At 36.0% G+C, this 18,355-nt stretch overlaps 1 protein-coding gene across 4 annotated transcripts in view; it reads right to left on the minus strand.

The window, feature by feature from the left end:
- Window positions 1–843: 843 nt before the first annotated feature.
- LOC145680642 (polyglutamylase complex subunit TTLL1-like) overlaps window positions 844–18,355 on the minus strand; it is an 86,656-nt gene continuing 69,144 nt past the window's right edge. For all 4 annotated transcript variants that reach the window (XM_081751341.1, XM_081751342.1, XM_081751343.1 and 1 more), the window contains exons 5-8: window positions 4,916–5,117; window positions 3,204–3,434; window positions 1,361–1,470; window positions 844–1,081 (exon numbers count right to left, since the gene is read on the minus strand). In XM_081751341.1, coding sequence (XP_081607467.1) covers window positions 916–1,081; window positions 1,361–1,470; window positions 3,204–3,434; window positions 4,916–5,117 — 709 coding nt within the window. In that variant the 3' untranslated portion in view covers window positions 844–915. The remainder of the gene's footprint in view (window positions 1,082–1,360; window positions 1,471–3,203; window positions 3,435–4,915; window positions 5,118–18,355) is intronic.

The raw sequence follows: 18,355 nt of genomic DNA on the forward strand, positions 1-18,355 counted from the left end.
ACAGCGGAGTTCGTTGATCATTTTTCATGGCCAAATCAGAAGCCCCATTTTCACATGATATTTCCCAAGCAGGGCCATATTTAGGATTATTGCTGCCCCGGTCCACTAAATAAATAAATAAAAATAAAAAAGCACGCCTTCAATATTATTAAAAACCGATGTAGACAGTAAAGTGAATGATCAATATTTAAGTGGAAATGAAACATAAAATAATATATAGCTGTCAGTTTCAGTTAATAAAATTATATTTAATTTAATTAAAAAAAAAAAGATAATAAAAGAAAGAAACTTCTCCGAGAAAATTTGCCGCCTCGGGTCATGGCCCATGCTTGAAGACGGCCCTATTCCAAGAGCTAATAAGTGTATATGAGGAAATAAAAAATAATTGCGTTTGGAAGTCATAAAGTGCTGGTTACACTGGGTCAAATATATTTCCTTTGTTAGTGCCAAGAAACTTCTCAAGGTTTTTATCTAACGAATTTTTAGTAGTCATTGTTGTTTGTTGCGGTCAGGATATTATTATTATTTTTTTTATTATTAATGTTGACAAAACCAAGCTAAGTTGGAAAAGTGGATACGACCTGGTACAAGTCCTTTCATCAATAACTTCTAAATGGAGAAATACTTCATGTTAAAGAGAAGAATGTGTATTCTCCAACATGCAGTAAACTGCATTCAAATTGATTCATTCACTCCGAAGTTTTTCGGAGCAATTATGGAGACAGGTATTCATTCTTGTAGGTTGCTTTTTTTTTCATCAATTTATTATAGTTAAGCAAAGTTTCCTTTCGTTTTACGCAAATAAAAAAAAATGTAAAACAGTCTTGCACAAACGCAAATAAATACATTTTAACAAAGAAACCATGTTTTATTTTCTTTCTTATTTACAAGTTCAATGTTAAAGAGTGAATTTTTCTACTTCCAGCGTTTTTCATGCTTTCGTTTAGTGTTCGGTGGTGTATTATTATTTGACGTTTCATTCGATGATTGTCCTTCTGCAGGTGATGACAATAATTCTTCGTCTAACAGCAATTCGAAGTTACCTAAGGCTTCACGAGAAGGAATCTTGTTCCATTTTGCACTGAAAATAAGTACCATTACTGACATACCTCATTTAATTTTAGTCACATGAAATAGAAATTATTTTCTGTCACTATTACATTTAATATCTTAAGTTTCTACACAATGTATGAAAAAAAAAAAAGCAGCTTTGTCTTGTTATAACAAGCTTGAAAAGTGAAATTTCCTCATTGCATCAACCTACATGGTTACCTTACATGTAAAATTTTCTTCAGCCCTCTTTTAAAAAGTAATAAAAGTTAACTTAAAATCTCATTTTCTTTGGTTGATTTATACTTACTCTGGAATGCCATCAGGAGGCAGTACAACTGATAGAATATTGTTAACCAATTTATATTTGAGAACACGGTCATTTACAGTGGTGCATTCCAAAGATGGTGATACATTCACCTAAAAAAGAGCATTTAGAAACTGTAAATCTCATTTTCACTTAAATATTAATCGACTAGAAGATTTCTATTTACAATTACGCCTACATATCATACACGCGAGTCTTATCCCTCGAGTTACTTTGGAACTAGTATATACCAGGCCAACGATGTGGAATTGTTTACAGGATAAACAAACATTCATTTTTATATATAAGATTTCAACCATAGTTGTTGCGCAAATCAAGAAGAGAATTCTTCTCACATTACCTCGCAAATGCCTACTGGATAAAGTAGATTTAGGTGGATAAAAGTGTCTGACTGACAAGGAAGGCGAAATAACAAGTACCGTATGCATCAGTTGCCGAAATTTTTCTTGTTTCTTTTAGAGAATAACTGAATCCATTATACCATTGCAGGTAAAACGTGTGGTAAAATACAAATTAAGTCAAGCTCACATAAGAATGAAACTCAATTAGTATACATAATTTACGTTGTCAATTTTACTTGTGACAACTACGAAGATCCACTGAGTCATGCAAAATAGAAGAAATACTCTTTATCATGATATTTCGAGACTGGAACTTTTTAGATGAGTCGATTTTGTTAAACAATATATTAGAATTTATTTAAAGTTTACGTTGCGAGCGTAGATGAATGATAAATGTTCTCGCATTGTAACCGAATGGTACCGGTTTTAATCTCATAGCCAGTCGTCTTTATAGATGCTTTTCCAGTTATACCAAGCGAATACTACAAAAAATTTAATTATTTCTTTAGCATTACATTGCGGGGTTATGTGTCTTACAGCTAAAGTGACAGAGGACGGATAAAGATAATAAAAGAAAACTAGAAAAATCATGGACAAAATTTGTCGTCCAAAAACATGTATGACCAGGAATCCTTCCTATCTGAAGTGAGGACTTGATCACTAAGTCACATGCCCCTCTGGACGAACGCTGGGATGGTAATTTGTATAAACCCTGGTAGATTTCCTTCCAGAATTTTTTCTTTCATTATTAATGCTTTCTGTGTAATTTGTTTTAGTAGTTGGTTGCTAATAAAAAAAATAAACTTTACATTTCTGAAACACACTTCATTATATATACATTACTAGAGAGATAACACTATTGTAAGAAATGTTTGGAACTTTTGAATATGGGATTAGTAGTAACATATTTCACTTCTACTTTATTTAGAATGAAGTAAATCAACTTTATATGAAAAAACAATAGCAAATTAGGTAATTTCCTTCACATGGCTACCAGTCTTGTTTATTATTGTTATTATTTATTTATTTTATTCAAGACTTCAAAATAATTTCCCTGGTTGCCATAAATAAATTCATAAAATCTCTATTCTCTAGTCTCAACTAACTAGTACTAGAAACAGCAGGGCTTACACAATTACGTTATCTCGCATGAATCTCATCATTGATAGGGTCTACTGAATTATGGGAACTATTACTCTAGTCAAGTAGATACAATGCTAGTCAAACGAGTTTAATAACTTCTAGTGCCAATTGACTTACGAGCTACATGATCTATTTGTTAGCTAGGCTTATTGGTAGTATGATTTTAAGTCATATTGTGCGTCAACTCAAAATACAATTTTTAAAAAATACGTTTCTCCTTTTGTATGGTGGTTTTGAGCAGTGTGGGCTTTACTACTACTTTGGTTGCATATTTTGGTTGTCTTCCAATATATTGTTATCTAAACGCAACTAATAAATTAATAATCAGGTTGGATGCTTACCTCAATTAGCCAAGGCTTCAGATTGTCGTCAATTATAATATCATAACCATAACATTCGAAACAGTGTTTCTCGGAGACCATCTTAGGAACAACAGCTTTGAGTGAGTGAACGATTAACCAAGAAATTTTCTTGAAAAGAAGGTCGGTTACTTCTTTCCCTCGTGTACTTTCTAAATACAGTTGAAAATTATGTAAACTCAGCTTTCCACCATGGATACTATTGTATTCTTCCTGTAATGTAGTTGGAATAGATATCGATTTTAGTACGAGTAGTAACACTTTTTAAAAGAACATCATAAGACAAAACTTGTTAAGTAATTAGTTTTTTTTTTTTTTCATCTTTTATACATTTATAAAAAGAATATAATTTTATGCCCAGATCAGACTGGTACAAAATTAATAAAACCTAACGTATAAAAAAGAAAACTCAACATTTTTATTTGTGGATCCTTCAGAAGTAATCTTTATTCCCAGCGGTACGTTAAACAGAGTGTTTACAAAATCTCTTCATCTTTGTACATTTATTGTGTATATTTGTATAAGACAAACAAAAGTAGTTGACGAAAAAAAAATCCATAAGTGAACGTCTGAGAAACTATGATTATGCAATTGCACCACCGTCCAATTCACTTCTAGGTTCCAAATTTGCTGCATTTGTTTTCCCCAGTGTGATAGATCACCTTCCTCTTAAAATACACTTGACTGAAGGCCCTTAAACTACGACAAATCCCCTATGTACACCATATCGGCTAACATCTGCCTTCATTGTTTTCACTGAAGAAAACTATTCCTAACGACACTCACGACACCGCATCACACGTTCATTTTAGGACGGTTGTGCTCTTAAGTTTCGTAAGTGCATGAGGACTTTTTAGACCATATCTTGACACTGTGTTTGTTTAATTTCCTAGAAACGTAAAAAAGACCATGATCCGGAAAAAAAAAAAAAATGTGTGTGAGAAATTCGGAATCTCAGTCTATCTAGCACCCTTACTGCGAGTTCTTTTTCGTTTTAATATATCGTTCGGGCAATTGCTTGTAACAGCTGTAGTCTGTGTGCTGATAGATATAGGAATGAACTTTTTCGAGCTTCGTGAAAATGAACCACTAACGCGTTTAATGCCTTTATTCAATGTTCTAGGCGGGTACTACGTTCAACTTTTCTGTTTGTAGTTCAAGAAATTCCTGTATTTCTATTTTAAATTTTTCTCACTGATTCTAATCTTTCAAAACAAACAAACAAACAAACAAAACATCCTTCTTAGGAGGCCAACTTTTACAAGACATTATACAGTTACAGTATTTATCTTCCATTACTAGTGTAATACTAATTGTAGTTTTCTTATTCATTACGAATTATGTAAACAGAAAATCAGAATGATTTTCCGCTTTGCCTGTTGTTCCCTTACGTATCAAGTTACTATGCGCTGGACCGCGCAGAATATTATGGTTTCACTACCTTTTTAAACCATTATTACTTATTGCCACTGTACTCCTTAAAGGTAATTCAATACTCTAGGTGCGGCTTGTGTTTTGACTTTCAAAGTTATATGAAAAACTTTTTAGGAAGTTCTATATTTTGAAACATGTGAAACAATTAAGGTCCCCAAGTCTGACAATCAATCAGGTATTAATTCAAGTTGTAACAGAATCAACAAATAAATAATTTAGAAATAATATTTAAATGTTAAAAACTATTTATATTCACTTACTCCGTTTCTTTGGATTGATACATTCGTGAGGTGAACATACATATTATCTAACTCTTGAATACTCGTGTCATACTTCAGAGAACAAAAGCGACAAAAACCTAGCTTATACAAATAAGCTTTAAGAGGACGGAAGGAGGTCACCAAAACATACAAGCGCAAGTCGAATTTCTTTCCACCAATTAGCATGGGATTATCAATGTATCTGCAAATAGAAACATACAAACATTGTGTAACTTTTCTACTACTTTTAAATATTTTCTGCAAATCTTAAGGAAAGAAAAGTAGCCATCAATGAACTCACTACTTTCAGTCACTATATACATATAAAATCATTGTTCAATATGCATTAAAAAAACGTATGTGCAATGCACAAGTATTATAGATTGTAACAATGAAAGCGAAAGCTATAGAGTGGTCAGCAAAGAAAGAATAACTTTACATCCGTGAAAACTAAGATTGCTACCGTCATGTCGTCTTGGATTGGTATTTTGAACGCTCATAGTCAAAGTTTTCAACCACTTCTGACAAGATCTAATCATTTCTTAAGTATAGTGGTGTTATTCAAATCATTTAACGACCAATTCTATGATTACTATATAACAAGTTGCTTAATACTACTACATGATTATATTATTGTGTACTTTATATTATTTTGATAAAAAGGCCTTGTGTCCATCTTAAACACAAACTAAATACAACTTTCTTACAAGGCTGCCTATAATCTTTATTATACAGGGTTTTCATAAAGTCTGTGCGGATTTAATTTGCTTATAATTTTCATAAAAATGCTCATAATGAAATCAAATAAAGTGCAAACGGTAGCGGAAGGATTAAATTTTTAGTTGGCAACACTGTTAGATAAGCGACAACTCTGAACACGTTGAGAGAGGGAGAGGGAGGGCAAGGGTCAGTTTCTTACCAAATTCCATCCATTGTTGTTTTCATTGTTGTTTCAATGTTGACTGTTAAAAGTAAGTTGTAAGCTGTATTGCTGTGTGTGTCTTTTAAAGAAATAAATACATGAAAAACTCCTCTGAGAAGACTATTTTTTTTTACCGTATCAAAGATAGCGTCGGTGAAAGAGAAAGCGCAATGTATTCTGTGGTACGCAGAGCTAAAATCACCAATTCTGGTGTGTCGAAAGTTCACCAAAGAGTTCGAAAAGCCGGCACCGACTGAGAGTGCAATCCGAAAGTGCCATGCTAAGTTCTTGGAGACAGGAAGCGTCCTGGACCGTCTTCGAAGTGGAAGGCGCCAACATCGCCTGCAACAGTGAGCAAGGTAAGGGAAAGCATCATCAACAGCCCACAGAAGTCGATTCCTAGACGGTCCATGGAACTCGGAATTCCACAGACAACCGTGGTGCAGATTACAGGTAAAAATTTAATCCTTTCGCTACCGTTTGCACTTTATTTGATTTCAATATGAGCATTTTTATGTAAATTATAAGCGAATTAAATCCGTCCATACTTTATGAAAACCCTGTAAATTAATTAAAAATGTTACAGTTTTGAAAGTATATCACTTCCTTCTTCAGACTACTATTCCAACTGAAATCATAAATAATATTATTTATGATTTCAGTTGGAATAGTAGTCTGAAGAAGGAAGTGATATACTTCCGAAACTGTAACATTTTTAATTAATTTATAATAAAGATTATAGGCAGCCTTGTAAAAAAGTTGTATTTAGTTTGTGTTTATATTATTTATTTATTCCGATGATACCAACAGTATTCAAAATTCAAATTCAAATGCTTTTATTCAAGCTGGCGAGATTGAGCCAAAGTTGTTTCTACACCTACCCTTGTTCAAGTAAATATAAACAAAGAGTAAAAATAATAATAAGAAAAGAATAATAAGTTCGAAGTAATAAGATTACATAATTACATTAGAGTGAGTTAAAAAAAAGTGCACAAGTCACAAGAAAAGAAACTATTAGAAGTAACCGAAATCTATTATAGATTTGAAGCAAGTGAAATACAAAATTGATTATATAGTAAGATAAAGGGGCAAATAAAAATAAAAACATACATTGTATAGCCTCCCACCAAATTGTACACTTCTGACCATAGAAACCTAGACGGCGAAGAAAAATTAATTTCAAAAAAAAAAAAAAAAAATCTAGATCCTTACGTCTCTCAGTTCTGTGCTTACAGGGAAATCTATTTTCCCTACATTCTGCTACAGAGTAACATGACCATTTGGAGCAGAAATATTGACTATCTGGACATTGCCGTCAAGTAAATACGCAATTGCCATATACGAAAAGGTCATAAAATATGACAAAAAAAGACAAACGAAATCAAAATCTGGGTTATTATGTGGTACAGAATTCATGCTTCTACGGGGCATAGATCACAAAAGTGTAGGATAACTTCTGAAGTGAAATCTTCCTGGTGTAGTAGTTAGTATAACGTGGTTGCGTGCAAAACTTCATTTTAGTATATATTCGAATCCTGTTTACGATTTTTTTTTTAAACAAGGAATCTCCGTTCTATTGCAAAGAGTACGGATGTAAGAAAATATAAATATGTCACAGCTGTGTAGTATGTAAAGGTAACCAAGAAAGTTCTATCTCTTTTTCACCCACCACCTTCGAACATCGATGTTACCCAAGACATACCTGAAGATCAAAAATAGTCCCCATCAGCAGGTTTCTTGAACACAGTTCAACTGCTGACAGTACACAGTTGCATTGACGCACTGACCAACTAATAGCAGTTCCCGGTGCACGATACCGCGACCAGTCCACCAAACACACAGAGGGACCTTCTGGTGCAGTGTCGGTTTCCGTTGTTTTGGAACTGATTCATAGGATGCTAACCAGTGATGACGGCGCCGTGAAGTTTCGTACAGGACCCACTTCTCATCACATGTCAACACCCTGTCCAGAAATGGCTCCTTCCTCAGAGAGACAGTAAAGAAACACAGGTGTCTGCTCGTGTTGCCTTCTGGCCCGGAGTCAAATCATGTGGGATCCATCGACCCAACTTGTAGTGCTTCCCAAGTTGATGGAGGTGCTGCCGAAGCACCTTATCACACTTAATTGTAGTCCCAGCTCCTCTTTTCACACTTAATTGTAGTCCCAGCTCCTCACGTATCAGACCACTTTTCGCCTCAATTGCTGCCTGAAGATCTTTATTTCGTACATTTGTTGGTCTTCCGGCAGGTGGTGCGTCTTCGAGTGTTTCGTCTAACTTCCTTAAACTTGTTAAACCACTGCTGCACTGTCCGCGTAGTCACGTCACCCTCACCAAAAGCCTGGCATGTCTTCCGCCCCGCTGCAACGGCGTTTGAGCCCAGTTTGTACTCTTACCCCTTATGACGCCTGTGGAGGTCCCATATTCACTCTGTCTATAATTTCAACCAATGGGAATAATCTGGTTGGTCTGTAGAAAATACATACTCTGATCCAAATGCGAGAACACGTGTATCCTGTAAAGAATATTCCAAATGGAATACTTTCTAAAGTAATATAACAACAGATTTATGATATCGAAATATTTAAATGATAGACACCAAAGAATATCATAGTGAATTAAAGAAAATAATAATCAAAGAATCAGACAATGAAGAGAAAGTAACGGGAAACTCACTAATGTGAATTATGTTTACTACTTTGCAATATAATCAAGTGGTTAGCGTACCGAATTGCCACGCAGCAGATGAGGTTTGGAATCCTAGTCCCTCTACTGTTTTTTTTTTTTTGGGGGGGGGGTACGTTTGGTTTTAAACGCATTCGATTAAAACACTGTTGGAGAACACAGGCACGTAGCCAGGATTTCATAAAGTGGGGGGTATTTTAATAACAAACTATGAAGAAATCTCGAGTAAAAGAACAAAGAAAATATTTAAAAAGATTTTACAATGTCTACGTTCCTTCCTTTGTTCATTTAAACATAACAATTTTCCTTTCATTATGACCTCAACTATTATAAAAAGTACATATCCGATAATGTCTTGTAAATATTTTACATTTGCGTTCCTTTCTCTGTTGAATCAACTAACAATTTTTTTCCACATAAATTTTTGTTTTTATTATTCCGTCAATTACTGTTTGTTCTAAATGACAGGTTAAAGAAGCAGTAGAAAACTGTTTCTGAAATAACATGTTTGATACTGCAGAAAAGCGGTGACGAAAAATTATGACAAAAAATATCTAAACTGTTACAGAACGACACTATATTTTTCGGAAGGTTGAAATTTCCCTGACTAGTAGCAGAAATTCTGAGAATTCCGTAACTTTTCTAGAAATTTCAAATTCCCTGACTTTTCCAGGATATTCCGCTCATTCGCCACCATGTGTTGCAAGTAATATAAATCTCCTCAGAAGAAAGAGTAACCAAAAGCTAACTGTAGATTTTATTTGTAATGCTCATTATTCTTTTTGTTCTTTATTTTTTCATTTCAAGTTTCAAAGGGGGTTCCGGCCCCCTTTGGCTACGTGTCTGGGAGAAGAGTTGAAAACCTCATACGCACGAGATATATTGTGAACTATTAACATCAAGTAAATAGTGTCAAATTAAAGTAATAGCTAGAGAGAGGCAAAGTATGAAGAAAAAATAAGAAAATATGAAAATCGGAAGTCCAAAATATGAAAACCAACAGTGAGGTTATGCAATATGAAAACCAACTCATGTTTACTCATTTTTTATTATGAGTTTATCTACCCAACCTCACGCTTTCAATTTATGAGAATACTCATATTAAGAATTTTCTGAATAAAGAATCCAAAATTTTAATACTGGAAATTGTTCCCTTTAGGAACAAAAATTCGAAAAGGCTAAAAACACGTTTTCGATTAATTTCAACTAGGAATTCATGTACTAAACTTCTTACTTCCAACATAAACAAATGCTAGCATAAAGTTTCTCTGTATAAAGAACCGGAAATTTGAATATTATAAAAAATGTTCCCTTTCCCCTCTATTCTCTTATCTTTAATTAAGAGTTTAAACACCGAATTCCACACCTCTAACTTGAATGAATCCTCACATTTGTCAGTTTCACAATAAAGAATCGAAATTTGTAACATAAACTGACCTTTTTTTTTTTTTTTTTTTTTTTTTGCCTATTTACGAGCGGAATTTTTGAAAAATGCTGAAACACATGTTCAGTTACTTTTAATAGGAAGCTCATATGCAGTTTTACCTTCTTTCTTGAAAAATAGATTTGAAGCCTCTTTATCCCCTTTTAATCATTCCTTTAACATCCCTTAGGATACGTATTTTAAAAATCCTTTCTTATCCTTTGCTTTCATGGTTAAGGTGTTTCCTGTTCAAATTTTGTTTCTAGCTATAGTAGTATGTTGTATTCATGTTGGTGAATGAGTCACTTTTACTCTTCTATATAATAGTATAGGTATGAAAGGAAAAAAAATATCTAAACCGTATCAACACATTATAATAATTATGAATTCCCCAAATCCAATAATTAGTGTAATACTGATCAGGGACGTAACCAGAAATAGATCATCGAGCGTACTAATACTTGCTATAACGAAGCAATGCGCTTACACACATCATACACATACAACAATCATTGTATGGTGTGATCGGCTGAAATGTGGTCCATATGGTCGGTCAGAGTACTTCATGGGCTCTTGTAACACAAAGTTTAGTATTTTATTTCAGCACACAGAGGTAAGGCGAATTGCAGGTGAGACAGATAAGAAAGAAGTTACATTCTTTTCAGTTTCCTTTAGTTACACAGTATTGAAATACTGATGAAATTTGCTAAGAAGCACTGAATTGAACTTTCTGACATGATGTACTATGGCCAGCAAGTGCTCGTGTTCAGCTGGATGATGATTGCCCAGCGCATCAGTTTCCAGATGACATTATTTATGGCTTTCCGGATCAGACTTACTACTTGTTCATTATGAAGCTTCCCAATTGCCTCATGATGCTGGGACAATACCAGAAATTTTTAGTGTTGCCAGCGAGAAGAGAACTAGAAACTATGCACACTGAGGTCACGCACCTTAACAATGCGTGACTCATTAAACCGGAGTTAAACTTCTATTTTCTTTTTAATGCTCTCTATTCGCATCCGGAAATAGTAAATTTTGATACCTATCGTAACGATAAAGAATTGAAAAAGATTAAGAACACAGTATACAACTAATCTGCCGAAATTTTGTGTAGGTTAAGGACAGTGGTGTTATTCTAATTTTTTAACGACCGGTTCTCTCTCTCTCTCTCCGTCTCTGGTAATTCGATGTATTCCTTGCAAGGCGATATTCTACAAATACTTTACAACATTTTCACCTATATGAACTAGGGGTCTCAAATCAATAGTTCCTGAGTAATTTGCAAATGTGTGATTTCTTTGAAATTTGCCGGCTAACGAGAGGTGCGCGAGAAAGCTTTATCCTAATCCACTTCGACATATGGTAGAGCGATGAAATTTTACATGTGTAATTCTGTATACCTATGTAGGTCATATGGTAATATACACCCCGTAACTTTGCATCGTTGCTGTGTTATACGAGGGCTATCCAGAAAGTAGATTACGTTTTCGTCTGTGTCCGCTAGAGGCGGGGCTAGCGCGGCCATCTTGGGGTCAGAGCGTTGCGCAGCTCAGTCGGCATCTAGCCGTGCTAGTGAGAGGTTCGTGCTGTGCTCCGTTAAGATGCTGTGACGGTTTGAAATGTCTGCGTTAATTGAAAATCCCGCGAGCTGCGAGGTGCGTGCAGTAATAAGGTTTCTGACAGCAAAAAACTGTAAACCGATAGAAATCTATCGGCAGCTGTGTGAAGTGTATGGGGACAACATTATCACTGAAGGTGGAGTGCGACAGTGGGTCATAAGATTTAAAAATGGCCGAACCAATGTTCACGACGAAGATAGAAGTGGGAGACCCAGCAAAGTGACTGCCGAACTTGTCGAAAAAGTCGATGTTAAAGTCCGTGAAAATCGAAAGTTCACAATAACGGAACTTTCTTTGAGTTTTCCACAAATTTCGCGAAGTTTGTTGCACGAAATCATCAGCGAAAAGCTTGGTTACCACAAGTTTTGTGCAAGATGGATTCCAAAAATCTTGACAGAGGACCACAAAAATCAGCGAATGGCTGCAGCGTTGCACTTTTTGGACGCCTACAATAAGGATGGTGACTCTTTACTCGATCGCATCGTTACTGGTGACGAAACATGGGTGAAACACGTGAACTGTGAAACGAAATTGCAATCAATGCAGTGGGGGCACACAGGTTCTCCCCAAAAACCCAAGAAATGCATGCAAACAATGTCGGCAAGGAAGATGATGGCGACTGTTTTTTGGGACAGAAAAGGTGTGATTTTGGTGGACTTCCTGGAAAGAGGCACTACAATAAACGCTCAAAGGTATTGCCAAACTCTGCAAAACCTCAGAAGAGCAATTCAAAACAAGCGCAGAGGAATGTTGAGCTCTAAGATCTTGTTGATTCACGACAACGCCCGGCCCCACACGGCAAATGTCACGCGTGAAGTTCTTGAATCTTTTCAGTGGGAGTTGTTTCCTCATCCGCCGTACAGTCCCGACCTGGCACCGAGCGACTTCCACCTATTCCCAGCAATGAAGAAGTGGCTGGCTATGCAGCGTTTTGATGACGACGAACAGCTGCAAGAAGAGGTAACGAAGTGGTTGAAGTCGCAGGCGGCCGAATTTTTCGACGAAGGAATTTCCAAGCTCGTACATCGCTACGATAAATGCCTTAATTTGAATGGTGACTATGTCGAAAAGTAGTATTTGTGTGTGGCTTTCATCTGTATATAATAAAATTTGTTTCCTATACTTTGTTGATTTTTTATTCCAAAACGTAATCTACTTTCTGGATAGCCCTCGTATGTCCGAACATGAAGTAAAGCGCAGTGATCCAAAATCCATTATTGCACCTCAGAAAGCAGCGTGGCAACATCACAGAACTACTTGCCCCTAGGAAATGACTGCATGGTTCGGAAGAAGCGGGATGAAGATGGTATGCGGTCAAGAGAAAACGCGAACTATGACGGATTTCATACCTAGAGTCGTGCAAATATCTGGCCAACATTCAAGCAGTGAACGGATGCGTTTTTTTCTAGGAGGCGGATACCTTTTGTCAGCATGCCACGCTCTGGTATTTCACAGAATCCCACAATGCACGCAGTAGTGAGGCATAGTATATCGTAGTTAGTGTAGTACCCTTTTCAGGGAAAGCAAGTAGTAATACTCCATACTGATCCCAAATAAACGTAGTCATCACTTTGGTCGCTCACAGTTGAACACGGACTTCCTTTGGTGGTGGCACATCGGTACGCTGTCATTGGTTTGACTAGGTTTTCCCTGGTTTCCTTCACTCCCACCAGGCAAAGGCAGGGATGGTACCGTCTAGAAGACCAGGGCCAGTTCCTTCCTAAATCCTAGACCCACTTACAAGATCGATGTGACTCTGGAGTTGGAAGTGTGAACCCTTACTTGAGTCTTTCTCTTGCATAAATAAGTAAATAAATAGCAATGCTCATTACTGTTTACCATTGTTTCGACTCTTTCTAAACCTGACAGTGTTATCGTTGTAGAAAGCTTAGAATATTAGGTTGTCATTGTAGCAATTGGTACGGCTATGGGCGGCGATTAGGGGGGGGCAAGAGGGGGCAGTTGCCCCACCACTTTTTTGAAGTGACGTCCTAATTTATATAATTTCATTTGAAAATGTAAACAATTTGGAGAAAAATCTCTGGCTTATTTCTGACTTTCCATGACGAAAGTTGCTGATTTCCCTGACCCCTGAATAACTTTAAAATATTGAAAAAAGAAAGAAACCCCAGCCTCCACACTCCCCATAGTTGGCCTTGTTCTATTCCACTTCTGTTTCTTTCTTTTTCAATTTTCTTTCCAAAGGAATGTAAATTTACAAATATGTGCATTAGGCCGTTATTGATTAGGCCTACATATTACACAAAATGTAAAGTTACAAACAAAAGTGTGCAGTATACAAAGTACTTAAGATATGAAAAAAATACACATTATATGCTTACACATTATAATACCAATTACACAGCATTATAATATTGCCTATAGTAATAAACAATTCATACATGATTTTACTGATTATTTAAACACACACACACACACATTATGTAACACACACTTTTGCTGGTACAGTTGTTAAATGCAACAAATTTAGAAATTTGTTTTCATATTTTCTCGCATAGTTTTCTTTTCATTGATCTGAATATCCTTGTCTTCTCAGGTTAATTTTCTTTTCTTCCTCCAGTTCCTTTAGTTGTTGCTGAATCTTCCGTTTCTCTCTCCTCTTCTCCTCTCCAGCATTTCTTTCTCTTTTCTTCTCCGAATACACCTGATATTGTCTCAATGAACTTCTCACTGAATTTATCATACCTCTTGTAATTATTAATCCTGATGATCCACATATTCTCATCACAGAATCCTATATGACCCGTTGAGCCACCAGAGATTCTTCTTGTAAGTTGTCAACAATGAAAAGTTTATTTATTGTGAAACCACCTTCAAAAAATGCGTTTCCGTGAAAGAAGATAAAACACATTTCATAACTGACCACAAGTCAACGAAGTTCTTCCCATTTCCTAAGACTAAGTAAAAACTCATTTCGTAAGACTAAGTAAAAAACTCATCAAGTCTAATACCATCTCTATCATTGGCTATGAATTCTTCATGCAATTCATGCAATTCTTCTAGAACAGCGTCTATCCTGTTGAGCAAATATGCCAGGATGTAGTTAGATGTGTTTTTCGCAGAAAATTAGTTTCAAGGACTATACAGTGTTGGGAAGTAACGTAACGCAAGTAACGCGTTACTTTTTAAGTAACGTTTCCTAGTAACGCGTTACATTTTTTCCAAAGTAACTGTAACGGTAACGCGTTACAATTTTTTAAGTAACGTACCTAGTTTGCGTTACTTTTTTCGCGTCACATTTCGGATGAGTAACTACAATATATGTATATTTTTTTCGGAAACAAATGTTTCTTTCCTGTAAGTGAATATCTCAGAATGAAACAATCGAGCATGGACTACGTATGTCAGTGACCGACAGTCACAGACGCACAGAGAAACAGATAAGTTCGTAGTGCCATTTGCTGTTTTTTGAAGATGAGGACAGCCTTAGGGAAATCACGTGTACTGATTGCAAGCACCTGGAAGAGTTTGTCGTAGATTTTGACAGCTCCAAATCAATATATTCAGTGAGTGAATTAGGAGTGTAATGATACCGGTAGTCTATTTTACTTTGATTGGTGTTGTTTTTATAAAGATGGAGAACGAAAATATTTTACCGTTCGAACATTTGAAAGAATACTTTTTTCTTAAGAGCTGAGGATGATGGTGGACAGAATTTAAAAGTAAAGTGTCTGAAGTGCCCCGGCGGAAAATAATTATCAACAACTAGAGTGTCATAATTAACGATATACAGTAAGGGGTTAATATGAATAAACTGTTTCGATGAACAGGCCTACTTTATTACTAGAAAATAGTTTGCTGATGGTATGTAATATTGGAGTTCTTTCAGATCAGTTTGCTTATCCTAGAGTCCCGTTGATTAAAGAGTAGTGTAATGTTTCTCTATATTCTTTATATTTAATTTTACATAACAACATTGTTATTATTATACAATTAGTTTAGCAGAATAATAATAAGCAACCATTTTTTCTAATGCATAGGGATGAACATTGGCGTCTCTGGCATGTAAAATTTGGGGGGGACATCAAAGGAAATGACCTAACTGCTAGTATCTTAGCGGAATGTTAGATTATCTCACTTCAAAATATTGGGGGGGACGTGTCCCCCCCGTCCCCCTCGCCAGAGACGCCCATGGGGATGAACACGAGTCAAGCTAAAACTCGACTATACTAGAATTCAAGTCGAGTTTCGAGTCAAGTCAAGGGTAATATCCTCGAGTCGAGTTCCGAGCCGATTCAGTTTTCGCGTCGAGTTTCGAGTCCAGTCGAGTTTGATAAATGGCTCTTTCGTTTTAAGTCGTCTTGAAATCATGGCCTGATTACACTGGAAAACGAAAGCCATGGAATACTTTGAGTGTTGCTCACGAGAGGGTACACTGTTCTCTTCTCGTCTCGTCTCGATAACGAGACTACAAGAGATTTTTATAACAAGCTCATCTCGGCTCGGCTCAACTGAGAAGATGGCTCTAGCCGGCTCAATTGGGGTGAACCATCGGCTCGAGCTGGCTTGGAGGGATGAGTCATTTGCTTGGTTCGGCTTAACTGAGCCGAGGGCTCTAGCCGAGTCGGTTGGGTGAGCTATTGGCTCGGCTCACTTCTCGGTTCGCGTCGATAGTGAATGAGCTGTGAACCGAGCTGCTCGAGTCGTTGACTATTTTAAACCCGGGCCGAGCAGTTTTGAAGATATTTGGCCAGTGCCCTATAACTTTTAACAGTGTTTGGCTCAAGCCCGAATACTCAACCTAGACCCTCAACCAGTGGCGTATTTACGATTTTGTTTCGGGAGGGGCATTGCTAACTTTCGGGGGGGGGGATTTGCCTGGAAATGTGAAAATTCTGCAAGATATTTCATTTACTTTACTATACCAAGTAAGATTTCGGGGGGGGGTTAAGCCCGGAAGCCACCCCCCTAAATACGCCACTGCCCTCAACCCAAATTCAGAAGCTCGTGAACAATGTCCTTGTCTCCTAGACCTCACGACTACCGAGGTTGGCAATCAATTAGTTTTTAGTATTCAAATACAAACAGCCTATCTTTCTTTTTATATACAGTGTTGTTATAATTAATAATAATAATAATAAAAGTTGTAGTAGTAGTAGTGTCATTGATAATAATTATACTGTCTATGTAATATACTTGAAGAATGTACTCGAAACTACACACCGGATTTAGCTCGAGTCGACTCGGGACTCGACCCCAATTCGAGTCGAGTTGGAGGAAATTTTTCGAGTCGAGTTCTCGGGTCGAGCTTAAAGATGTCTGTTTCTAGTCGAATCGAGTGTCTCGCTCGAACTCGCTCGTGTCTATCCCTACATCACATTATATGAAAATGTTCATATATCAAGTAAAAATTTGTCCTTGCATTTACATAAACGATTCATAACGTGTAATAATAATAATAATAATAATAATAATAATAATAATAATAATAATAATAATAATAATAATAATAGCGGTAGTAAGAATAGTACGGAAAATTGAAGTCATATATTTTTCACATTTTTAAAGTTTCGGACCTAAAAGTAACGCGTTACTTTCGAAGTAAAGTAACAGTTACTATTAGGGGGCAGGTAACGCGTTACATTTTAAGAGAAAGTAAAGTAACATGTAACGCGTTACATTTTTACAAGTGACTTACCCAACACTGCGACTATATCAGAGAACACTGACTCCCTCAATATCATCATTGAGAACACCACATTTTGCATCCAGTAACAGTAAAGAAATCAACAATATTTCATAAATTCAATAATTGAACAATGGACCTAAATCGATTTTCTCCTGACTTTCCTTGACCAATCTGCCATTTCCCTGACTTCACCTGATACATTTTTACTTCCCTGACCTTTCCCTGACTTTCACTTATTTTCCAGAATGTGGACACCCTGGTAAAGGTTTTGTATGTATTACTGTTTCATAGAAAAAATGGTGCCATATGATATTTGCCGTTGCGTGAGTACGTATTGGTTATTTGTCTTCCCATAGAGTTAAGAAAGCTACAGGAATTGCGTTTTAATTGTAATTCAAAGCAATTAATATTGCAATTGCATATTTCTTTAAATGTCATAGCATATGGTTGCAGTACTTAATGTATTTAATTTTCTAAGACTAAAAACATTCATTTAATGGCATGTGTGGATTTAATAGTATAAATTGTTCATTAATTCCCAGTTTCAATATAACTTGTGCAAAATAAGCGTCATTATTCATTACTATTATGACTAATATTATCCCTTCTATTTATTTATTTATTTTGCAAATTTATTAAATAATCTGATCGCACAATTTTCCAGACAGAATTTTAAGATGTTCATGAGCAAGAACTCAAATCTCTTCTTACTCTTTCTTTGTTAAGAGTATAAAGGGCTAGTACCTACCTGTATTGCTCTTATGAATTTTCTTAATAAAAACAGAAATACGATATACGGCATTTTAAGTGAAAAAAACATAGTATCCTATTAGTTATACAACCTTTCATCAAACAATGTTAGAAACAATCAGGAAATCTAACATTGATATACAATTGTTCAGATCATGTCTTGCCCCCCACTTCTAACGTCCAACCGCCGCCACTGGGTACGGCAATGGTCGTAATTTTGTTTTGAGTTATTAAAGCGACGTATTTGATTGCTATTTCTTTTTTTTCATTCTTTCCTTATTTATTTATTTCTTTATGGCTCAAGGAAAGGTTCAGACCTTCAACTCCGGGGTCACATCAGTCTTGTAGGTGGATCTAGGATTTCGGAAGGAACTGGCCCTGGCCTTCTA

This window comes from Thermobia domestica, chromosome 3 (genome assembly GCF_964235325.1).
Source record: "Thermobia domestica chromosome 3, izTheDome1.hap1.1, whole genome shotgun sequence".
Classification (NCBI taxonomy): domain Eukaryota; kingdom Metazoa; phylum Arthropoda; class Insecta; order Zygentoma; family Lepismatidae; genus Thermobia; species Thermobia domestica.